Genomic DNA, 26,792 nt, shown 5'->3' on the forward strand with positions numbered 1-26,792 from the left:
GTGGCTAAGGATATACGGTACATGATTATTGCCATTAAAGAGGTTTTGCATATTACTGAGGAACCCCTTGTCCCTGACACGAGGGTACACAGGTATAAAGGGAAAAAGCCTGAAGTTACTTTTCCATCCTCATTTGAATTAAGTGACTTGTGCGAAAAGGCTTGGGAATCTCCGGATAGGAGACCACAAGTTCCCAAAAGGATTCTCATGGCGTATCCTTTTCCACAAACTGATAGGATACGCTGGGAATCTTCGCCAAAAGTTGACAAGGCGCTGACACGTTTGTCCAAAAAGGTGGCACTGCCTTCTCAGGATACGGCTTCCCTCAAGGAACCTGCTGATCGCAGGCAGGAAATTACCTTAAAGCACATTTACAATCATTCCGGTACTATTGCTCGACCGGCTATGGCGTCGGCCTGGGTTTGTAGTGCGGTTGTGGCATGGGCAGATTCCTTATCTACGGAAATTGACACCTTAGATAGGGACGCCATTCAAATGACCATAGAGCATATCAGAGATGCTGCCTTGTATATGAGGGATGCTCAGAGAGACATTTGTTTATTAAGATCCAGAATAAATGTATGTCTATTTCTGCTAGGCGGCTCTTGTGGACCCGACAGTGGACGGGAGATGCCGATTCAAAGTGGCATATGGAGTCCTTGCCTTACAAAGGGGTGGAGTTGTTTGGAGACGGCCTCTCGGATCTTGTCTCTACGGCTACGGTTGGTAAGTCAAATTTCTTACCTTATGTCCCCCCGCAGCATACAAAAAAGGCACCTCATTATCAAATGCAGTCCTTTCGTTCCAATAAAAACAAGAAGGTACGTGGATCATCCTTTGTTGCCAGAGGGAAAGGCAGGGGGAAAAAAGCTGCACACAGCTAGTTCCCAAGAGCAGAAGTCCTCCCCTGCGTCTGCAAAGTCCACTGCATGACGCTGGGGCTTTCCGAGGGGAGGCAGATCTGGTGGGGGCTCGTCTTCGATTTTTCAGCCACGTCTGGGTTCACTCACAGGTGGATCCCTGGGCATTAGAGATTGTTTCTCAGGGATACAGGCTGGAATTCGAAGACCTGCCTCCTCGACGATTTTTCAAATCGGATCTGCCGGCTTCCCCATCAGAGAGGGAGCTAGTGTTGGCAGCAATCCAAAAATTGTATATTCAACAGGTGATTGTCACAGTTCCTCATCTCCAGCAAGGAGAGGGATATTACTCAACCCTGTTTTTGGTCCCGAAACCGGATGGTTCGGTCAGACCCATTTTAAACCTGAAATCTCTGAACCTGTACTTGAAGAGGTTCAAGTTCAAAATGGAATCACTCAGGGCGGTCATCGCCAGCCTGGAGGGGGGGGGGGATTGGATGGTGTCCCTGGACATAAAGGATGCTTACCTTCATGTTCCGATATTCCCCCCGCATCAGGCTTTCCTGAGATTTGCAGTGCAGGACTGTCACTACCAATTTCAGACGTTGCCGTTTGGGCTTTCCACGGCCCCGAGAATTTTCACCAAGGTAATGGCGGAAATGATGGTGCTCCTGCGCAGGCAGGGGGTCACAATTATCCCATACTTGGACGATCTCCTCATAAAGGCGAGATCTCGGGAGAGGTTGCTGGACAGCGTGTCTCTGTCCATGAAGACGTTGCAGATACACGGCTGGATTCTCAATATACCGTAGTCCCAGCTAGTCCCTACAACGCGTCTGACCTTTTTGGGGCTGATTCTAGACACAGACCAGGAAAAGGTTTTTCTTCCGATCGAAAAGGTTCAGAAACTCATAGCCATGGTTAGGAACCTATTAAAACCAAAAAAGGTTTCAGTGCATCATTGCACGCGGGTCCTGGGGAAGATGGTGGCTTCCTACGAGGCCATCCCTTTCGGCAGGTTCCATGCGAGGACTTTTCAATGGGACCTCTTGGACAAGTGGTCCGGGTCCCATTTACAAATGCATCAAAGGATCACACTGTCTCCCAGGACCAGGGTATCTCTCCTGTGGTGGCTGAACAGTGCTCACCTACTAGAAGGTCGCAGGTTCGGCATTCAGGACTGGGTCCTGGTGACCATGGACGCAAGCCTTCGAGGCTGGGGAGCAGTGACACTGGGAAGAAATTTCCAAGGTCTCTGGTCAAGCCTAGAGTCTTGTCTCCACATCAACGTCCTGGAGTTGAGGGCCATATACAACGCCCTGCGTCAAGCGGAGGAATTGCTTCGGAGAAAACCGATTCTGATTCAGTCAGACAATGTCACGGCAGTGGCTCATATAAACCGCCAAGGCGGAACAAGGAGCAGAATGGCCATGGCAGAAGCGACCAGGATTCTACGCTGGGTGGAAGGCCATGTAAGCGCGCTGTCAGCTGTGTTCATCCCGGGAGTGGACAACTGGGAGGCGGACTTCCTCAGCAGGCACGACCTGCATCCAGGAGAGTGGGGACTTCATCAAGAAGTCTTCGCACAGATCACGGATCTTTGGGGACTGCCTCAAATCGACATGATGGCATCCCGTCTCAACAAAAAGCTAAAGCGGTATTGCGCCAGGTCAAGGGACCCTCAGGCGGTAGCGGTAGACGCTCTGGTGACACCTTGGGTGTTCAGATCGGTCTATGTGTTTCCTCCTCTTCTTCTCATACCCAAGGTGTTGAGAATAATACGAAGAAGCAGGGTCAGAACAATACTCATTGTTCCGGATTGGCCACGGAGGACTTGGTATCCGGAGCTGCAAGAGTTGCTCGCAGGGGATCCGTGGCCTCTTCCTCTAAGACAGGACCTGCTGCGGCAGGGGCCCTGTCTGTTCCAAGACTTACCGCGGCTGCGTTTGACGGCATGGCGGTTAAACGCCGGATCCTAGCGGATAAAGGGATTCCGGAGGAAGTCATTGCTACCCTGATCAGGACTAGGAAAGACGTGACGTTAAAACATTATCACCGTATATATGGCGGAAATTTGTTTCTTGGTGTGAGGCCAGAGCTGCTCCTACGGAGGAGTTCCATTTGGGCCGTCTACTTCACTTCCTTCAAACAGGAGTGACTTTGGGCCTAAAATTAGGGTCCATAAAGGTCCAGATTTCGGCCTTATCCATTTTCTGTCAAAGAGAATTGGCCTCTATTCCTGAAGTACAGACCTTTGTGAAGGGAGTGCTGCATATTCAGCCTCCCTTTGTGCCTCCGGTGGCGCCTTGGGATCTTAACGTGGTGTTACGTTTCCTCAAGTCACCTTGGTTTGAACCACTCAAAACTGTGGAGTTGAAATACCTCACGTGGAAAGTGGTCATGTTGTTGGCGTTAGCTTCGGCAAGACGTGTTTCCGAATTGGCGGCTTTGTCACATAAAAGCCCATACTTGGTTTTTCACGTGGATAGGGCAGAGTTGAGGACTCGCCCTCACTTTCTGCCAAAAGTGGTCTCATCTTTTCATGTGAACCAACCTATTGTCGTGCCTGTGGCTACACGGGACTTGGAGGATTCCGATTCCCTGGATGTAGTCAGGGCTTTGAAGATTTATGTGACCAGAACTCTAGGTACAGGCGCAAACACATATTACACCAGGTACAGCCCCTTACGCCAGGTACAGCCGTTTACACATATTATGCCAGGTACAACCCATGATTATACACATTACGCCAGGTACAGCCACTTACACGTATTACACCAGGTACAGCCACTTACACACATTATGCCAGGTACAGCCCCTTATGCCAGGTACAACCCATTATACACATTATGCCAGGTACAGCCACTTACACATATTACGCTAGGTATAGCAGCTTACACATATTACACCAGGTACAGCCCCTTACGCACATTACACCAGGTACAATCGCTTACACATGTTATGCAAAGTACAGCCGCTTACACATATTACACCAGGTACAACCCATTATACACATTATGCCAGAGCAGGCACGTGTGGATGTGCTGCTGCTCCTCCATCTGTGCACTCCACCCCCCCACCTCCCCGGCAGGCACCTTACCACCAATAACCCCCTCCCCCAATCCCACACACACTGATTGTGGAGTTCCATTGGCAGCAGCACACTGGCAGACACCTTACCTCCCATACACCCCCACCCCACCCCGACACAAATTGATTGTGGACAGATAAAGACACAGGTAAATACAGCACTCACTGTCTGCAATCTGTCTCCTTCACAGTCCTCTCACAGACTTACAGTGCCGCCGCCCGCTCCTCTAGGTTGGCCCCACAGCAAAGACAGGGTGGGCAGGGAGGAGAAGATGGGAGGACGCAGCGTCGCGCACAGCATGATGTCAGTGCACACGGGGAGTTCCGGACAGCTGACCTGGGGCTGGGGGGGCCGCTGTAGTAGTACAAATACCTACTACACAGCGGGCGTGGACCTTGGGGCCCCTCACAACGTTGGGGCCTGGGATGGGTGTCCCCTTTGAACCCCCCTGTCGCCGGGCCTGATAATTTGTATCCAATACATGAGATGATAGTAGTATACAGTATATATGTGTATACATGATCTTTACAACATGTTTAAATATATAATACATTTATTTTTTCTCATTACAATGCCACTGGAAAATTGAAAACCAGGAGAGTGATAGACATTGAATATTAGTTGTGTAGTCTACACACTTGGCAGCATATTTGGACGATGAACGATCTGAATGATAATTGTTATCGTCCAAATTGTTTTGCATTGTAAAACGACAGGAAACCAGCGATGAAAGACCGCGGGGACATGCATCGTTTATCGTTGGTGCCTACACACTAATCGATAGGAATGATATATCGTTCATTTCTGAACTATATCGTTCATATCGCCCTGCAACATCGCCCAGTGTGTAGGGCGCTTATGACCAACCCGATATCTCTATCACTGTTGAGAACTCAACAATCAACCCTACCCCACAAACTCGCTGCCTAGGTGTCCTCCTCAACTCAGGCATACGCATTGCGGCAAGCTGCAGGGTGTGCTGTGCTGTGGCTAGTCACAACTGGCGTTCACTTCATAGATGTCTATTGCATGCGCATGCTTATGCAGGCACACTAGTTGTGCCATTAATGCCACGATGCTTGCGCATCATGGGATGGATGAGTATGACTACATCTGTACATCCCCACTGTACAGTCCACACCAGTGCTTAAAGTGGTCCTACAGAGTTGGTGGAACTCACCCCCTACCCTACGGTGCTCATGTAACAACGGTATTGCGCGCGCGCGCAAAAATGGGCGTGGTCTCAAAAAGAAAGGGGCATGGTCACAGAATAGTAATAATGCCCACAGTAGTAGCACCCCGTAATACACATAATGCCCACCGCAGTAGCGCTTCTTATACAATGCCCACAGTAGTAGCGCTCCTTATGCAATGTCCACTGTACTAGTAGTGCTCACAGTGGTAGTGCCCCTTATATAGATGGTGTTCCTTATGCAATGCCCGCAATAGTAGTGCCCCTTATGTCCCCAGGAGTGATGCCCCTTATAAAGTGCCCTCTTTACAATGCCCTCTTAGAAGGGCCCCCAGTAGTAATGCCCTTAATGGTAATGCCCCTGTGTAGTATTGCCCCCAGTAGTAATGTTGCCTGTACTAATGCCCCCAGTCATTTAGCCCCCTGTAGTTTAGCCCTAGTAGTTATGCCCCCAGTGGTAATGCCCCTGCAGATATGACCCCAGTAGTTTACCCCCCTTTAGTTTAGCCTCCCAGTGGTAAAGCCCCCCAGTAGTTTAGCCCCAGTAGTTTGTCTGCTTGTGGTTTAGCCGCCAGCAATAATGCCCCCTTGTAGTTTGCCCCCTTGCAGTTTAGCCCCTGTAGTTATGCCCAGCTTGTAGTTTAGCCCCAGTAGTAATGCCCCCTATTAGTAATGCCCCTGTAGTTACGCCCCCAGTAGTAATGCACCTGTAGTTATGTCCCCAGTAGTAATGCCCTCCTGTAGTTATGCCCCCCGTAGTAATGCCCTCCTGTAGTTTGCCCCCCCCCCCCCGTAGTAATGCCCTCCTGTAGTTTGCCCTCAGTAGTTAGCCCCTTTGTAGTTTGCCCCCCGAAGCTTGCCCCCTTGTAGTTTGCCCCAGTAGCTTGCCCCCTTGTAGTTAGCCCCCAGTAATAATGTCCCCCAGTAGATGTCCCCCCAGTGGTAATGCCCTCCTGTAGTTTGCCCCCAGTAGTAATGCCCTCCTGTAGTTTGCCCCCAGTAGTTAGGCCCTTTGTGGTTTGCCCCCAGAAGCTTGCCCCCTTGTAGTTTGCCCCCAGTAGCTTGCCCCTTGTAGTTGGCCCCCAGTAATGTCCCCCAGTAGATGCCCCCCAGTAGTAATGCCCTCCTTTTAGTTTGCCCCAGTAGTTAGCCCCTTTGTAGTTTGCCCCAGAAGCTTGCCCCCTTGCAGTTTGCCCCCAGTAGCTTGCCCCCTTGTAGTTAGCCCCCAGTAATAATGTCCCTCAGTAGATGCCCCCCCATTAGTAATGCCCTCCTGTAGTTCGCCCCAGTAGTAATGCCCTCCTGTAGTTTGCCCCCAGTAGTTAGCCACTTTGTAGTTTGCCCCCAGAAGCTTGCCCCCTTGTAGTATGCCCCCTTGTAGTTAGCCCCCAGTAATAAGGTCCCCCAGTAGATGCCCCCCCAGTAGTAATGCCCTCCTGTAGTTTGCCCCCAGTAGTTAGCCCCTTTGCAGTTTGCCCCCAGAAGCTTGCCCCCTTGTAGTTTACCCCCAGTAGCTTGCCCCCTTGTAGTTGGCCCCCAGTAATAATGTCCCCCAGTAGATACCCCCCAGTAGTAATGCCCCAGTAGATGCCCCCAGTAGAACCCAGTAGAACCCTTCAGTAGTTTGCCCCCTGTAGATGCCCCCCCCCAGTAGTTTGTCCCCAGAAGATCCCCCCCAGTAGTTTGCCCCCTGTAGTCCACAATCTGTTCATGCATCCAAACTCCTCTCTTTAACCTCCTATCTTGGCCTAACCCAATGGTCCGACTCCTCTACTCACCAGGAGGACCACTGCCTTGATCTTGTGTTCACCAGGCTCTGCTCAGTTTCCCAACTCATTAACACTCCTTTCCCTCTCTCTGATCACAACCTGATCACCTTCACAATCTCTTCTATTACTTTAAATTCTAGGACACTAAAACCAAGCAAGCCTCCTCTAACACGCAGAAATACTAACAATATAAATTTTCAACAACTTTCCACTTCTATGCAACAACGTCTCTCACCAATCTCTACATTCACCACACCTGACACTGCTGTATCCCACCTGCACCAGACCCTAGAGAGGGCCCTTGATGAAGTTGCTCCAGCTACCCATTACACTCCATGTAGGCTTAGATGCCAACCATGGCACTCTAAATCAACAAGACACCTACAAAAACTGTACGGAAGTTAGAACGTCAGTGGCGGAAATCGCAGAATCCAAGTGACTTTCTCATATATAAGACTACCTACCACTCCTATCGTCAGGCCCTGGACACTGCCAAACAAACATATTTCCAATCTCTCATCTCTTATCATGCCACCAACCCCAAACGACTTTTTAATACATTTAAATCACTTCTTTACCCTCCCTCACCTCCCCCACTAGCTACTATCAGTGCACAAGAACTTGCTTCCTACCTCAAGGATAAGATTGATAAAATCCGAGATGAAATGGTATGCTCTAACTCAGCCAGTGACCGGCTTAAATCCCTATCTGAACCCTCTGGCACTTTCTCTTCATTTGATCCCACAAGTGAAGATGAAGTACCAACACTCTTTTCATCCTCCTACTCCACTACCTCTCCTCTTGATCCTATACCTTCACAGATCAGTAAAAGTGTGTCTCCTGTGCTTATCCCAACCTTAACTAAAATATGTAATCTCTCTCTCTCTCTCTCTCTCTCTCTCTCTCTCTCTCTACTGGCATCTTTCCATCTCTGTTTAAACATGCAGTGATTACTCCCATTCTGAAAAAACACAACTCTGACCCAAACACACTCTCTAACTACCATCCCATTTCTCAGCTACCCAGTCCCTCCAAGCTACTTGAGAGACTTGCCTACACTCGCCTTACACACTTTCTTAACTCCCACAACTTACTGGACCCACTTCAGTCAGGCTTTCGTGCCCAACACTCCACGGAGACGGCACTGACCAAAGTAGTGAATGATCTGGTCACTGCTAGATCAAAAGGCCATTACACACTACTTATTCTTCTAGATCTCTCTGCTGTTTTTGACACTGTTGACCACTCTCTTCTCATACAAACACAAGAGTCCCTAGGTCTTCAGGACACAGCCCTTACTTGGTTCGCATCCTACCTATCTAATCGATCTTTCAGTGTTCACTTCTCTGATTCTACCTCCTCTTCTCTACCTCTATCAGTTGGAGTCAGGGGCGGATCCAGAAGAAAATGATAGGGGGGGCACCATGGAAGGGGCAAGTACATTTGCGTGCGGCTTCGGTGCATGTGAGGTGGCGCTTCTTATACAATGCCCACAGTTGTAGCGCTCATTATGCAATGTCCACTGTACTGGTAGTGCCCCTTATATAGACCCCATAGTAGTGGTGCCCCTTATGCAATGCCCGTATTGCCCCCAGTAGTAATGTTGCCTGTAGTAATGCCCCCAGTCATTATGCCCCCAGTGGTAATTCCCCTGCAGTCATGACCCCAGTAGTTTACCCCCCCTTTAGTTTAGCCCCCAAGTAGTAATGCCCCTGTAGTTAAGCCGCCAGTAGTAATGCCCCTGTAGTTACACCGCCAGTAGTTAGCACCTTTGTAGTTGGCCCCCAGTAATAGTCCTCCAGTAGTTTGCCCCCAGTAGATGCCCCCCCAGTAATAATGTCCCCCAGCAGTTTGCCCCCAGTAGATGCCCCCTAGTAATAATGTCCTCCAGTAGTTTGCCCCCAGTAGTAATGCCCCTTAGGAGTTTGCCCCCAATAGACGACCCGCCAGTAGTAATGCCCCCAGTAGATGCCCCCCAGTAATAATGCCCCCAGTAGATGCCCCCCAGGAAAAATGTCCCCCAGTAGCTGCCCCCAATAGATGACCCCCCAGTAGTAATGCCCCCAGTAGATGCCCCCCAGTAATAATGCCCCAGTAGCTGTCCCCAATAGATGACCCCCCCAGTAGTAATGCCCCCCGTAGATGCCCCCCAGTAATAATGCCCCAGTAGCTGCCCCCAATAGATGACCCCCCAGTAATAATGCCCCCCTACGAGTTTGCCCCAATAGATGACCCCCCTGTAGTAATGCCCCCAGTAGATGGCCCCCAGTAAATATGGCCCCCAGTAGCTGCCCCCAATAGATGACCCCTCAGTAGTGATGCCCCCAGTAGATGCCCCAGTTATAATGCCCCCAGCAGTTTGACCCCCCAGTAGTAATGCCCCTTGTTGATGCCCCCCAGTAGTAATGTCCCCCATAGTTAGCCCCCAGTAGATGCATTAAGGAAGAAAAATGCATACTTACCGAGCCCCGTTCCCGCGCCGCTGCAGTCCTCCTCCTCCTGGCGTCCGCTCCTCAGTCACTCAGCACTATGAGAGAGACGTCATGACTGACGTCTCTCCCATAGCGCACAGTGACAGCGCCGGAAGCCGGAGCTCAGTACTGAGCTCCTGCCTCCGGCTGCCGCTGTGCAGGGAGACGGGCGCCCGCTGGTAACACAATCTCAGCGGGCACCCGTCATCTCCCTATGCGGCGGCGGCGGCACCGGGGGGGGGGGGTGTCACAAATGACAGGGGGGCACGGGCCCGAGTGCCCCCCCCCCCTAAATCCCCCACTGGTTGAAGTACCGCAAGGCTCAGTCTTAGGTCCTCTGCTTTTCTCAATCTATACCTCCTCTCTTGGTAAACTAATCAGCTCCTTCGGATTTCAGTATCATTTGTACGCTGATGATACTCAAATCTACCTATCCTCCCCAGATTTATCACCATCTGTATTGGCTCGTGTCACTGGATGCCTGTCTGCCATTTCATCTTGGATGTCATCTCGCCACCTCAAACTCAACATTTCCAAAACAGAATTAATTATTTTCCCACCAGCTAAGTGTAGTTACCAACCTGATATTGCCATAACTGTTGACAATGCAACTATCCACCCTACCCCACAAGCTCGCTGCCTAGGTGCCATCCTGGACTCTGAACTGTCGTTTGTTCCACACATTCAATCTGTCTCTAAATCATGTTACATGCACCTTAAAAACATATCCAAAATACACCCTTATCTTACACAAGACACTGCAAAAACTCTAATCCATGCACTCATCATCTCCCGCATCAATTATTGTAATAGTCTCCTTACTGGTCTTCCCAAACATAGGCTCTCACCACTTCAATCCATTTTAAATGCAGCTGCGAGGCTAATCTACCTCGCCAGACGTTCTTCATCTGCTGATCCGCTCTGTCAGTCCCTCCATTGGTTACCGGTATTCTACCATGTCAAATATAAAATACTTTTACTTACATACAAGGCTATTAACCAAACTGCACCATCATACATCTCCTCACTCATCTCAAAATATCTCCCTACCAGACTCCTCCGCTCTGCACAAGATCTGCGTCTCTCATCCAGATGTATTACCTGTTCCCACTCAAAATTACAGGACTTTACCCGGGCTTCACCCACTCTGTGGAATGCCCTCCCACGCGCAATAAGACTCTCCACTAGTCTCCAAACCTTTAAACGTTCCCTGAAAACTCATCTCTTCAGACAAGCCTACCAAATTCCTGACCCACACACATAACCTTCAATGCTTCCCTATCCAGTTACATCCCCTCTGTACAGTCCCCATAACCTCACATTTTGTCTTCCAACATTGCTGGGTGATCATATCATACAACCCACTAAGAACCTAGCAATCTGGGGAACCATTATGTAACAGGTTGCATCTATCCTTGTGTATCAATGCCTATTTCCCTATAGATTGTAAGCTTGCGAGCAGGGCCTTCCTACCTCTATGTCTGTCTTTGCCCAGTTTTGTTCTATAACTGTTGTTCTAATTGTAAAGCGCAACGGAATATGCTGCGCTATATAAGAAACTGCTAATAATAATAATAGATGACCCCCAGTAGTTCCTTCCACTAGATGCCCCTCGTAGATGCGCCGCTAAGGAAGAAAACAATCATAATACTTACTGAGCCCTGATGTCTCTCCCATAGCGCACAGTGACAGCGCCAGAAGCCGGAGCTCAGTACTGAGCTCCTGCCTACGGCTGTCGCCGGGCGCCCGCTGGTAACGCAATCTCAGCGGGCGCCCGGCATCTCCCTCCAGCGCTGCAGACAGTGGGTTAGGTGAGCTGGAGGAGGCGGAACTTCGTTCCGTCTCCAAGTGGAACTGACAGAACGCAGTTCCGCCCCATTCTGGCTCACTTTAACCCCGGGTCCACACATATCCTCTGTGAGGAGATCAGGATAGAGGTGCCCTCTCCTCCAAATACATGGCAAGCCAGGAACACAGCACACCAGTTTAGGGATTTCCTGCAATCTAGCTGTGACTAGGTTTATTGTGCAGTATAAAACAAAACATAAAAATAAATCCCTGCCAGTCTGGGCACTAACTGAGTGTAATAGAATCCCTTTACCCCATAATAGAAGCCCCTACCACAAACACAGGCATATGCACAGTACTTACAATCAGTAAATCAGTGACTCCTCACAGGCCTACTGCCTGTTTCCCCAGGTAGTGAGCTCTGAGCCAAGCCCTGACGCAACTTCCATCAGCCTCTTACAGGTGCAGGTACTAATTAGCCTCATCTCAGGCTGAAGGTCTAAAGACCTGAAATGGGCCTTGAGGATGAAGCCCTCCCTTCTATTACACATTTACACCCCTGGAACCCTTATCCGCCTTTTACCAAAAGCTCTCAGTAGAGCAACCACAAACAAATGGGGTAAAATGCCTGTTTATCACTTTCCCAGTGCTTCAATCACACTTTGCATAGTTTCTATTTTTTCACTTTCCCATCCTCCTGACACCTGGCCAACATTGTTGTGTGATCACATCAGACAGCCCACCAAGAAACTTTGCAATCTGACAGACCATTTTGCTATAGAGAAAAATACTGAAAAAGAAAAAAAAAATTCATGAACTGAAACGTGAGGTATTAGATAGTTGATTTCTTGGTATGAAACCATGGGCTTCACTAACTACTAGAACGTTCCTTTGACCCTATTTGCAGTGATGCCAGGAGGGGTAGGAGAGGCTATTCTTCACTTGAGGGGGCCAGCGGAGGCCCAGTCATGATGTCCCCCTTTACCATTGCAGACAGCGGCACTTCAGTCAGGAAGAGAGAGGACTGGCTGCTTCTGCAGCAACCTCTCTCCCCAATCAAACACACGGCACACGCTGCTGTGTGCTGGGATAAGAGAGAGAGAGGCAGATAGCTTCAGAAGCAGTCAGTCCTCTTTCTCCCTGATGTTATGCAGGGGGGGGGAGCAATCGCAAACTCCACCACCCACCTAATCTTGCACCAGTGCCCCTCTGTGTGGCGTGCGTGCTCGCATCAGGGCTGCACATAAGCTGCCTTTTTAATATTTTTTTTAATAAGGTCAAATATGGCCACACTTCCCTGCATTGACCACACCCCTCCCAATACAGGAGCCCAACAGAGCTGTCGACACCCCTGTCTACCTGTATTAGATCTTGGTGGTTTCTTATTTGCTAAAGATGAGGGATCATTTATCAGGGCTCATGCACTTGTAAACATATTTCCAGCTGAAGTTTATTATATAAACAGGATCAGTATGAAATACCTACAATAAAAATCCCGACAACAATTGACAAACGGTCAAAATCCCGACAAGGTCAAAATACCATCATTTAAAATTCCGACAAGGTCAAAATACAGATATTTAAAATGTTGACAGGTCAAAAAGTTGACATGAGTTTTTAATTGTATTTTGGTGTTTATGTCGACATAGGTTGACATGGACACTGTATAAGTGTACCGCGTCCTCTCACATGGCTCGCTACACTCGCCATGCTTCGGCCATGGTTATATTCCCCCTCCAGGTCCACGGGGATGGTAAAGTATAAACAAATCGGTTTCAATAAAAAAAATTTTTCTAAATGTTGGTATTTTGACCTTGACGGTATTTTAAATGTCGGTATTTTGACCATGTAGGGATTTTGAACCTGTCGGGATTTTGACCGTCAGTCAATGCTTGTCTGGATTTTGACTGACGGGATTTTGGTTGTAGGTAAATTAACCGCATCCCAATAGCTTAAGGAATGATTTACGCAAGCAATGGCAAACATATAACGCTTTTGCACTAAAATCATATAAAGCAAATCAGAGTTATCTTTTTCTATCATTCGGGGTAATTCCAAATTGATCGCAGCAGGAATTTTGTTAGCTGTTGGGCAAAACCATGGGGGTCATTCCAAGTTGTTCGCTCGTTGCCGATTTTCGCAACGGAGTGATTAAGGCAAAAATGCGCATGCGCATGGTACGCAGTGCGTATGCGCTAAGTATTTTAGCACAAAACTTAGTAGATTTACTCAAGTCTGAACGAAGAATTTTCATTGTTGAAGTGATCGGAGTGTGATTGACAGGAAGTGGGTGTTTCTGGGCGTAAACTGACCGTTTTCTGGGAGTGTGCGGAAAAACGCAGGCATGCCAGGATAAAACGGGGGAGTGGCTGGCCGAACGCAGGGCGTGTTTGTGACGTCAAACCAGGAACGAAATGGGCTGAGCTGATCGCAGTGTAGGAGTAAGTCTCGAGCTACTCAGAAACTGCTAAGAATTTTCTATTCGCAATTCTGCTAATCTTTTGTTCGCAATTCTGCTATGCTAAGATACACTCCCAGAGGGCGGCGGCCTAGCGTGTGCAATGCTGCTAAAATCTGCTAGCGAGCGAACAACTCGGAATGAGGGCCCATGTGCTCTGCAGGGGGGGGGGGGGGGGGCAGATATAACATGTGCAGAGAGAGGTAGATTTGGGTGTGGTGTGTTCAATCTGCAATCTAAATTGCAGTGTAAAAATAAAGCAGCCAGTATTTACCCTGCACAGAAACAAAATAACCCACCCAAATCTAACTCTCTCTACACATGTTATATCTGCTTCCCCTGCAGTGCACATGGTTTTGTCCAACTGCTAACAAAATTCTTGCTGCGATCAACTTGGAATTACCCCCATTGTCTTAACATACAATAATTGAAACTTGACCTTTTGTGTTGAAATAATGTATAGGTTGAGTATCCCATATCCACAGTTTGCTGACCACCAGTATATAATATATAGCATTACGGTACAGTAGGCCACTGCTGTACCTACCTCTGTGTCGTCAAGTATACTATCCATCCATACCAGTGGTGCATTTCAGTTTTGCACAGTTTGCTGACCACCAGTATATAATACAGGTTGAGTATTCCATATCCAAATATTCCGAAATACGGAATATTCTGAAATACGGACTTTTTTGAGTGAGAGTGAGATAGTAAAACCTTTGTTTTCTGATGGCTCAATGTACACAAACTTTGTTTAATATGCAAAGTTATTAAAATATTAAAAGTATTGTATTAAATGACCTCCAATCTGTGTGTATAAGGTATATATGAAACACAAAATGAATTGTGTGAATGTACACACACTTTGTTTAATACACAAAGTTATAAAAAAAAATTGGCTAAAATGACCTTCAGGCTGTGTGTATAAGGTGTATATGAAACATAAATGCATTCTGTGCTTATAATTAGGTCCCATCGCCATATCTCATTATGGTATGCAATTATTCCAAAATACGGAAAAATCCGATATCCAAAATACTTCTGGTCCCAAGCATTTTGGATAAGGGATACTCAACCTGTATTGTTATAGCCAGGAATACGATATAAAACAAAGTTGCTATTTAAGTATGACCTTTATTTGGCAATTATTTTTAATCATCTTAGATTTTTTTCCAAATTAAGTAAGAACCAAACAATGGCCCTCATTCCGAGTTGATCGGTCGCAAGGCGAATTTAGCAGAGTTACACACGCTAAGCCGCCGCCTACTGGGAGTGAATCTTAGCTTCTTAAAATTGCGACCGATGTATTCGCAATATTGCGATTACTAACTACTTAGCAGTTTCTGAGTAGCTCCAGACTTACTCTGCCTGTGCGATCATTTCAGTGCTTGTCGTTCCTGGTTGACGTCACAAACACACCCAGCGTTCGCCCAGGCACTCCCACCGTTTCTCCGGCCACTCCTGCGTTTTTTCCGGAAACGGTAGCGTTTTCAGCCACACGCCCCTGAAACGCCGTGTTTCCGCCCAGTAACACCCATTTCCTGTCAATCACATTACGATCGCCGGAGCGAAGAAAAAGCCGTGAGTAAAAATACTTTCTTCATAGTAAAGTTACTTGGCGCAGTCGCAGTGCGAACTTTGCGCATGCGTACTAAGCGGATTTTCACTGCGATGCGATGAAAAAGAACGAGCGAACAACTCGGAATGAGGGCCAATGTCTTTAAGAAACATGTCTTCCTTCAAGATGACGCAAAAAGCATACATAATTTAGGTAATAGGATAGTGAATCCAAATATGTGACATTAAATCCACCATATGTAGAACGTTTTGAATATTTTTAAATGTATTATTATTTATATATTTTCTTTTGTTAAGTATCGTATTCATTTATATTTAATGTACTGGTGCTGAAATTAATAGATGCAGTTTTGTTGGGAAATCATCAAAGAGAAATAATGATTCCTGTGCTCTCGTTTTCTAAACATGGCATACTGTAGTAATCAGAGACATTTTTAATAATTTCCTGTAAATTAAAAACATCTTTACTAACAGCATGGCAAGAGCATCGCTCAACTCCAGAAACAATGGCATTGCTTGCCCATGAATGTACTCCCGGCATGTCAATATACCATCTTGGAGCTTTCTTTATCAGCAGGTACACTGATAACTCGCCACCCCCCCCCCCCCCACACCCACCCCCACCTTGACTTCAAACCCACACATCCCTCCCTGTATGTGCCAATACATGTACTGACAAATATTTGACATGTAATACCATGATTGTGCAAATACAGGGAGATGTACAATTTTGGGGTCAATGGGCGCTTACACACATTACACCAGGTATACATATTACACCAGGTACAACCCATGATTATATACATTACGCCAGGTACAGCCACTTACACATATTACACCAGGTACAGCCGCTTACACTTATTACGCCAGGTACAGCCGCTAACACTTATTATGCCAGGTACAGCCACTTACACATATTATGCTAGGTACAGCCCCTTATGCACATTACACCAGGTACAGCCGCTTACACATATTATGCAAGGTACAGCCACTTACACATATTACACTAGGTACAGCCGCTTACACATATTACGCTACAGCCGCTTACACATATTACGCTAGGTACAGCCGCTTACACATATTACGCTAGGTACAGCCACTTACACATATTACGCTAGGTACAGCCGCTTACACATATTACGCTAGGTACAGCCGCTTACACATATTATGCAAGGTACAGCCACTTACACATATTACGCCAGGTACAGCCGCTTACACACATTACACCAGGTACAGCCACTTACGCCAGGTACAGCCGCTTATACATATTACGCCAGGTGCAGCCACTTACACATATTACACCAGGTACAGCCGCTCACACACATTACGCCAGGTACAGCCCCTTATGCCAGGTACAGCTGCTTACACATATTACGCCAGGTACAACCCATTATACACATTACGCCAGAGCAGGCACGTGTGGATGTGCTGCTGCTCCTCCATCTGTGCACTCCACCCCCTCCCACCTACCTCGCAGGCACCTTACCTCCCATACCCCCCCCCCCATCTCCCCCAATTCCCCACACAGTGATTGTGGCGCTCCATTGGCAGCAGCACACTGGCAGACACCTCACCCCGACATAAATTGATTGTGGACAGATAAAGACACAGGTAAATACAGCACTCACTGTCAGCAATCTGTCTCCTTCACAGTCCTGTCACAGACTTGCAGTGCCGCCGCCCACTCCTCTAGGTTGGCCCCACAGCAAAGACAGGGTGGGCAGGGAGGAGAAGACGGCAGGACGCAGCGTCGCGTATAGCATGACGTCAGTGCACATGGGGAGTTCTGGACAGCTGACCTGGGGCTGGGGGTGCCGCTGTAATAGTACAAATAATACCTACTATACAGCGGGCAGCCAGCGCGATGCCGCGATCTGTATCACGGCATCCATCCATGTTGCAGCTGCCGTCAGACCTTGGGGCCCCTCACAACCTTGGGGCCCGGGATGGGTGTCCCCTTTGACTTCCCCCCTGTCGCCGGGCCTGTTTATCAGGATCATTCCCCAGACCCAGGCCTGATGTGAATCATCTATTCAATTCTTTGGCATGCTGAGAAATGCAAGACTTAGATTTATGTTGTTTTGTTTTTTTAAACCGTAGCAGAGTGTTCTTTAAATAGTGTTAAGAAAGATAACAAAAATATACAATTCTACACAATTCTGACAAAATTAGGAACCTCTGACCTATGTTGGGGAAGAAGTTAGGGACTTGGGTATCTATATTTCAATGAATATCTATATGACTTAAATTGTATCTAGATTTGCAGTCCCTGACATACCGGGGCTGATGCAGAATTGCACTCAAGACTATTTTCTGGAAGGAGCTTGTTATTTTTAGAAGTGTGCATGCTCCATGCTCAAGCATATGCAGCTGTTAAGCCTTATGTATCTCTGTGGCATCTCCATTTGCATCTGAATAGATGTAACTGGATATTAATGGGGAAATCGCATGTAGTCTAAGTTGTACAGAAGGCATGTAATCGACCTGTAGGCAGTATTGCAGGCTTCATTCAAAAAGACTACTCTGATTTCGGATATATCTCTTTCACCAGTAATGGGTTTGTGGAAGCATGTACTGATAGTGATGATGGCTACTTTCACATGTGTATGGATAGGGGCGACTGCATAAAAGCGTATAACTGCATATTGGAAAATATTCATATTTATTGGCATGCACCTAATGCAAGTGCAATTGTGGTCCTTCTACCACACACCCCTTTTACACTTTCCCCATACCTCTTCTTTATTTCCTTTTAGTCTTTTTATTTAATTTGTTTTTTACAAAGTGTATTTGTGGTAAATATGTACTTGTATACTGCTTTAATGTGTAGGTAAAATGATCTCCTATTTGCAAACCATTTAGATTTTATGTAACTATTATATATTATACTTACTATCTGTGCATGGATGCAGGGCCAGATTAACACTGGGGCGGAGGTAGCTCCAGCTCCAGCCCCTCCACATTAAAATAGGCCCATCATGCTAGCAGCAGGATGATGACCAGTCACCAATATGGTCTGGCCACACCCACACAGCAATAGTCACAGCTCCTCTCCTTCTCAGTATAGCATACCCTCCAACTGTACCTTTTTAATAGGTACAGTACCTTTTTTTATGGTCTGTACCGATTTTTAGCTCTTTAAGCTCCCATTGAAAGTATGGGAAAAGGGGTGTGACCACGCCCCTTTACCCGTGACCACGCCCTTTACCCATGGACACGCCCCCTTTTTACTACTTTGTACCGATTTTTATGTGTAAAATGTTGGAGGGTACGGTATAGGCCCTTCAAAATGTTCAGCTCCAGGCCCATGTGGCCCTTAATCCGGCCCTGCATGGATGTATATTTATTGGGAGCACTACATGGTTTTTGTCTTGCAAATCAGTTAATAGAAAAATGTTTCCGAGCTCTGCCAGCCTTCCCATTAGCGATCCTTAATGGTACAAGACAGGGCAGTCCTCTCTCACCCTTAACTTTTGTACTGGTTATCAATCCCTTGGGTGCAGAACACTAGGTTATCTGGGTATATCTGACATCACCATTGGGAAATCTGAGCTTAAAATCAAACTCGGTGCTTAAAAACTGGTTAAAATGTAATCCTGTCAGCATTTACAGCCATTCTGTTATAATATGACCCGTTAGCCTATTAAGGGGGGTATTTTTTAAAGCTCGGAGACAGATAAAATTGTGAGAGATAAAGTGCAAGCCAATCAGCTTCTGTCTTACATTTAACCGACTGTCTTTAAATGACAGTAGGCGCTGATTGGTTGGTACTATATCTCTCACAATTTTATCTCTTGGCAAGGTTTGATAAATACCCCTCTAAATATATTGTCATGTGTCTGTCATTGAGCTTACCATTAAAAATAAAATCGCAGTGTGATTACATATTATTTCTAGGCTCCAAACCATGAGCCAGAGACAAATGCCAGAAATTGGAATATAGTAGTAAAAATAGACCCTTTCCTGTACAAATTACTGCGTTGCTTCAGAGCAGAGGTGTAACTCCCAGAGGCATTGGGGACACCTGCCTTCAGGCTCCAAGCCCTGAAGGGGCACCTGCATGTACAGCAGCACCTGTGTGGTTCACAATGGGATCCCAGTGTGACTACTGCTTTTCCAATGGACCCCTCCGGCACAAGGGGAGTGGCACCAAAGTGCAACTTATTTCCGGGCGACTTGGATGAACTTACGCCCCTACTTCAGAGTAGAAATAACTCTTTTTCATGTCACAGTAAGACACAGGTATGACTTCATAGAGTTGCAGATCAGGGGCGCATCTGGAGAGGAGGAGGCCCGTGTGCAGGCCCCCGCCTCTATAGCTAGCAGCGCTACAACTCTGGGCATTAGGGTCACTAGGGGACCCTAGCGCTGTCCCAGGGTCTAGAGCATATGCGAAGGTCTCCGGGAAAATGGCATGGCTGCCATTTTCCCAGGGATTTTCCTACTGTGCATGTGCGAAACACTGGGAAAATAGCCGCAGAGCCATTTTCCTAGTGAATTCTGCAGCGCTGCGGGACTCCGGAGGGTAAGTATTGAAAATAATGGGTGTGCGGTGTGGGCCCCCCTGGGTGCCATTATAAATACTCCAGTGTGCAGATACATCTTCTTGGACCACTTTTATGCAATACCATACTTTCATTATTATTTATACATTATGCGCCTGATTCAGATGTGGTTGGAGGTACTATCACTGCTGCTTATGCAGAAACAGCAACAATAGCACTAATATGTTAATGCTGCATTACTGATCTCCAAAGACGCAGTATTGTATCTTCCCCGGCACCATTGTCCGGCTGTGTGACCCATGAGGTTACGCAAGCCGGTTTCCGCAGGAGCTACCAAGAGGCTGTCCCTGGACAGAGATCCTGTCCCTCCCCCGCAACAGTGGCAACATGCCTCCGTTTTGAGAAACTGAGGCCGTCGCCACCCCCAAACGGCATCAGATTGTCAATCACTGACAGTCTGATGCTGCCTTGTATCCGCCTTTACAGACCCGTACTGTACATGTGCAATATGGATCTGATGTACACGCGCAAAGTACTGAAAATTGGTACCTTGTGCTATGCACCGCAGGTCCTTCAGGATCTAAATAAGGCCCAATATTCGGTATCTGGGGCAAGCAACCAAAGGGCAGTGCATGAAAGAAGTCAACAGATTTTTTTTACAAAGTAGAACTTTTATTACAAAATAAAGACAAATATTTAAAAATAACAATGCATCATTTAAATCATAAAATGGGATACCACATATGTGAGGACTACCATGAAAATAGGCACTGAGATACCTTCTCTACTCGCTGTCTATCTATCCATAGATACTCTGTTTAAGCATTTTGCAGTTGGAGGAGCAGGTTCAATATTACCCCAAAAATGGGCAGTGAAATGAAGCGGACCACCAGTAAAATGACTCCACACAGGTGACATTAAGGTTACTGTATATTAAATAAAATGTTTTCATTTTAACACTAATATTTACTTTGTGTGTTTAAATTGAATTAAAATTATTCCTTTAGTTTCACTTTAGAGTAAGAAAATTACATTTGAATCTAACAGGGTTCATTTAGAGGGGCTTGTTTTTAGAACCTTCCCCAGCATAGCCTTTAACTACAGTACGTGATGATCCCTCCCCCTTACCTTATCTTTACCTAGTGCCAAAAGCCAGATTGTGCCGCTTCAGGGAACTCAGAAGGCAGAAATGCACTATTAAAAGCAGAAACACTGGCACTGTCCATGTAACTGAATTGACTAAGGGGGTCATTCCGAGTTAAATTCACACTGACATGCGGGGGGACGCCCAGCACAGGGCTAGCCCGCCCCGCATGTCAGTGCCGTCCCCCTCTGCAGAAGTGCAAAGGCATTGCACAGCGGCGATGCCTTTGCACTTCAAGAGTAGCTCCCGACCAGCGCAGCTTTTGCGTGCTGGCCGGGAGCTACTCGTCGCTACCCGGCCCGCAGTGGCGGCGTATGACATCACGCAGCCGCTGCGGGCCACTCCCCGCACGGTCCGGCCACGCCTGCATTGGCCAGACTGCACCCACAAAACGGCAGCCAAATGCCACCGTTCTGTCCCCTCCCGCCCAGCGACCGCCTCTGCCTGTCAATCACTACGGCGCTGGCGCATGCGCAGTGGGCACCTGTTTGCTTGGCTGCAATAAAAAGCGAGCGAACGGGTCAGAATGACCCCCTAAGTCAAGGTCTATGTAGTGGCCCTGAGTCTGAGGTGGGAGTAATGCAAAAACAAGCAAGTAACTGTTCACCTGGACAAACCACGTTGCAAGGCAAAGATTGTAAGCTTGCAAGCAGGACCTTCCTACATCTATGACTGTTTGTAATTATCCAGTTTTGTGTACAATTTGTAATGTGCAACGGAATTTGCTGCGCTAAATAAGAAACGTAATAAATAATAAAGTGTGCAAATACATTTATTTTCTAATTTTTGCATGCTTGGCAAATACTGGCTGCCTTTGCATGTAGCCTACAAATGCTAGACAGCTGTTTTTTTAACACATTAATTTAGATTTAAGGTTGGACATGCCCCTCTCATATCAAAATCTTTCTACACATTTTATATCTGCCCCACCTGCAGTCCAGCATGGTTTTGCTAAGGTGAAAAGTTACTTGCTCCTGCTTTACTCCTACCTCAGAATCAGGCCCATGGGGGGAATTCAATGAGCTGCAACTTCAGGAAAAATCCCCAATAACTGACCCGTTTTCACAATCATATCCCGGTCCATGTGTTTTCACCCAAAAATTTAAATTTTGGGTGAAAAAAACGGGCTGCAATTGCATTACTTGTTGACCACCATTGGGCAAAAATCATGATAACAGACCATTTTTTTTTTGCCTCAAAACTTATCAGGCACCATTGATTTCCCCCCTACAGTATGTGTGGGTGGGTGTAATGAGGCACTAACTTACTATACCTTTTTGCTCGGAGGCTGTACAGGTGTCCATAGAACTGCTTCCACAGGTAAACTACTGTTTATAAACTACTCTCAAGGTTGTTTATGACGGAATGGGGATGATATACCGGCTGACGGGATTCTGACTATCAGTATACCGACAGCGGCATCCCATCTGCCGGCATACAGGCAGAAAGTACCCTCATGGGCTTGCTACGCTCACCACAGTTCGGACCATATGGGCTAACAGGTTCTATTCCCACTTGGTTGGTGGCATGGACTCACCAACTGAGTGGGAATTACGGACGGGTGTCGGCATTCCGACAGCTGGTAATATGTCGCCTGTCAGGATTCCAGTATCGGGCTCCTGAACGCCGGGATCCCGACAGCCAGCATTATAACTGCATCCTGTTTATGACACAAGAGTCTGTAAAAGATACTTTGGCTCCTGTTTGTCAACAGTTCTCGGATAAAAACAAAAAGGCACTGATACCACGTTCTAGGAACTACTATGGGCTTAATGATTTATGTGGTAAATTTGTGGCTGTATCTTTATTATACCCTGATACTAGAAGCAAGGTACTATAGTAAGTACAGTCACAGTAATAAATATGTGTCAAATTCCTCCACAAAGATATTCAAACTTTATAATAAAGCAAAGTTATAGTGGTTGGTTATATTTACAACAAACCTAATACCAACACAGAAAGTCTATGCACAACTAAATAAAAGCACTGCTGACCAGCTGTTACCCCTTAAAGGCTAACTCCACCTAAACAGTAACAGCCCCCTCATGCTAACTACCCTAACCCCAGAGGTCTCATGACACTTACCGCTACTGTTTTACAGAAGTCTGCCTGTGTATACATTGTTTCAGGCCCCTGAGTTGACAAAGGCAAACAGCTTGTGACACAGGTGCAAATTAGACAGTGCCCTATTAAGATGGGTCTGTCAAATGCTATGGTCATTGTCATGAGATCCATGGTTCTGCTGCATGTAGGGAGTGATGTTGTTAGGTAAAAATCAATGGCTAGAACTTAGCTTTTAAACTTAAATTCAACAAGTGCTAAGCTATTCTTCATTGGTCAAACATACAAATTATTCATTTCACCTAAGAATGACAGACTACTATACTTTGTAAATTTAACCTATGAATAAAGTCCTGATGATGTGCATATTTAATCCAAATAGGTGTGTTATACTCAAGACCGTTTTAAGCTATGGAAATGTTATACTATAATTATGTACTTATAATGGATTTAGGAGGAATTCAATTGCAGTCTAAGGGTGCGAATTGCCGTTGCCATAATGTTGCAATGCTGGCAACAGCACCCCATCTCTCACCCTTTTCCCGCCTAGCCGAATTTCAAATTCATTCAAAAGTGCTCGCTACCCTATGAGGTAGCGAACAGTTATGTGCAAGATCGGGCTGCTGTTAAGTGCGGCTGCTGACACGCTGATTCGGCCATGTGAAATCATTTGCACATAATTGAAATCCCTCCTTAATATCTACATTTCTTCTTAAAAGTGTGTACAAATACTGTGTGCTCTTATAACAGTACACAAGATTTCTTAAAAGATGTTATTATGCCTACAAATTAGCATGGAAATGTTTTTTATTTATTTTTTACACCTATTATGCCATTTATGCACTTAAATCAATAAAAAGCAATTAACAGTCCATGGAGAAGACTATCAATTACAATTATATACAAAATAATTATTTTGGTCAGTGTGACTATATAAAAAAAATAACATACTCAAATTTGCAAATGTTGTGGTGAGAAGTTAATTGTACATTCATAATGGTCAGTCTTGTCGGGACAAAATGTAATAAATCCTCCCACAAAAAAACCCCCAGGAAAACATGAATACAGCCTTGGGTTGTGAGAGTATACCGCAGAAAAAAATGCATATGCAGTACCAGCTGTGACCATAAGGGGATAGTATTCTTTTGTTTAAGCATAAGAATAAAATACGCATGTGGTGCATAGATATATACAGATAAGTAGTAGTGTTATGTGGTTGAGAAAAATATTGAGTGGATCCACTCCTCCGCTTAAGAAAATATTATGATATCCCCTTTATTGCGTCTTTTTAGGACCGCTTCTGAATGGATAAGAGTAAAGACTCAGCTATGTAAGATGCAGGGTGCCAAGTCTTGTTATCTCCAGGCAAAGTCTGATAGACTATACAGTCATATAACAGTGCTTCTGTACAAACCCCAGAAACATTATTGTTGGAAAAGTTTTTCAGTGATTGTAAGTTACACAATAGTTCCTTCATGCTTCACTTTGCTGCTTCATTCTCATGGCAATGACATGGTTCTTTTTCTTTCTGTTATATAATACACAAGCAATAACTGTGCAAACAATTGCTATACAGCACAGGACTATTATTGCAACAACTACACCCACCAGCTTGTTTCCACCAGGCAATCTGTTATCAGGGGGAATGTCTGTTGGATACTCATCAGAAATGTCATCTTCTTTGGTTTCCTCAGTGGATGAATCTGCTGAATTCTCAGATAGTGTTGTTGATATAAACTGGACAGTTGTATCTTGGTTTGTTGTGTGGAACACTTCTGGAGCCACTGTAGAAGTGTGTAGCACTTCTGGTGCTATTGTAGAAGTGTGGAACACTCCTGGTGCTATTTGAGAAGTCAAAGATACTAATTGTTTTTCATCTATCTCAGCTATAGGTGTGCCTGCATAAGGTGGGTTGGTGCACACAAGCTGGCTGTTGTTCCCAAGTTTGTGTTTATTATGGTCAATCCAGGTCTTGAGAGGGAGAAGTTGAAGGTCACATTTCCATGGATTATTATTAAGTTTTACTTCATTTAAATTCACAAGAGAGTCAAAAATACCCTCAGGTAGATTCTCGAGCGAGTTATTTTGCAGTTGTATGGTCATTATAGTGTCCATGTTTCTAAAGACACCTGTAGGCAGATGTTCAATCCTATTACTGTGGAGAGATATATTCTGCAGCTTGGAAAGACTCTGGAGAACATTTTCATTTAAAGTGGAAAGTGCATTGGTATGCAGTGAGAGTTCCAGGAGCTCATCCAAGCCATTGAAAGCAGCTGCAGAGATGGAGTGAATTTGATTTCTGGATATAATTAGTAACTGTATTTGGGTTAGGTTGAAAAAGACATTATCTACGAGAGCCTCAAGTTGGTTATCATATAGCCAGAGTTCCTTTAGTTTTGGCATTGTACCAAACACTCCTATAGAGATGTGTTTTATTGCATTTTCAAATAATGTAAGTTTGGAGAGCTCAGGCTGATTTAGAAATAAACCCTGTGGTAACAATGCGATCTTGTTATTTGATAAGTACAATTTTTGTAAATCGGGATTGTTAGAGAATGCATCAGCAGATATTTGGCTGATCTGGTTACTTTGTAATCCAACTTCTTGCAGACTGGTCAGCGTTTTCAAGAGTCCTTCTGGGATTTCCTTTAGCTGATTTTCATACAGCCGTAGAGTCTGCAGTTTAGTGACCTTATCCAGAGTTTTGGGATGCAGACGTGTGAGATTATTTTTGGCTAAATTCAATTTAAGGAGTCCACCCATCTGGTCAAAAGCCCCTCTTGGTATGGAACGGAGGCTGTTTCCTAACAAACTGAGTTCTTTTACGTTAATTAATGAAGCAAATAATGATGGCTGAATCTGACCAAGCAAGTTGTTTGAGAGCATAAGAGTTTCCAATTTTTCTAGGTCATTAAATAAACCTACAGGTAATTCTTGCAGTTTATTGTTAGACAAGCTTAGATAACGCAGGGATATGAGGTTGTTAAATGCATTTGATCCTATGGTAGACAGTTCACTTTTTTCAATCCGCAAAATCAATAAAGATGTCATGTTTTCCAAAATACCATTTTCTAGTTCTGTCACCTCAGTGCTTATTATTTGAAGTGTTCTGATGTTCTGAGGAAAAGTACGTGGAATTTCAACAATGTCTGCTCCAAAACAGTCCACTTGGCCAGCACGAAGACATTTGCAGTCCTTAGGGCACTGGCTATGAGTCAAATGGATCATAAGGGAAACTAAGATTCCAATTAGATGATAAATCCGCGTCATAATGTCTAGAGGGAAGGGAAACAAAGCAGTTAGATTTACAGCAGTCCATGGAAAAGACAAAAAGAAACATATTACTTCACCAGTCTGTATTTGCTGTTATACAAATGTTGCTATATTACTAACACAGTGCATATAAAGGGTTGACTATTCAGTATAAGCAAATATTGAAATTCAACTGGTTAAATTCTACCTTCACAGCAACCTAAGACTGCTGTTCTCTGTATACCAACTGGAAAATCATACTTCTAAAAACCCCACAAAGCATGCATAACTATTTCCATAAATATTTACTATTAACTTTTACGATCCCAGAATGAATGTGATATTGGCAGGAAGGACCTTTGACTGATTTGTAGGTCAGCTGCTCAGAAAAATTTCTAGGCTCATATACTGAGGTACTGTCTGACATATAACCATACATTTCTTTATCTCTGGCCGTACCTGGAACCTAAGATTTGTATACAGAAGAACTCTGTACATTAATTATGCTTAGTAGCGGTTACATAACTTTCTATAGACTACTGCAATAGTGCTTCTATATATCATACTGTTTAACTTGTGTTGTAGCCAAAAGAACATAGTCAGGGAAGACGTGGGCCCCTGTG

At 45.6% G+C, this 26,792-nt stretch overlaps 1 protein-coding gene across 1 annotated transcript in view; it reads right to left on the bottom strand.

Moving 5' to 3' along the window:
* Positions 1–20,362: 20,362 nt before the first annotated feature.
* Positions 20,363–26,792, bottom strand: part of LOC134909492 (leucine-rich repeat-containing protein 15-like) — a 29,225-nt gene continuing 22,795 nt past the window's right edge. The window contains exon 2 of the mRNA XM_063916417.1: positions 20,363–26,192. Coding sequence (XP_063772487.1) covers positions 24,391–26,187 — 1,797 coding nt within the window. The 5' untranslated portion in view covers positions 26,188–26,192 and the 3' untranslated portion in view covers positions 20,363–24,390. The remainder of the gene's footprint in view (positions 26,193–26,792) is intronic.

This window comes from Pseudophryne corroboree, chromosome 4, assembly GCF_028390025.1.
Source record: "Pseudophryne corroboree isolate aPseCor3 chromosome 4, aPseCor3.hap2, whole genome shotgun sequence".
Classification (NCBI taxonomy): Eukaryota; Metazoa; Chordata; class Amphibia; order Anura; family Myobatrachidae; genus Pseudophryne; species Pseudophryne corroboree.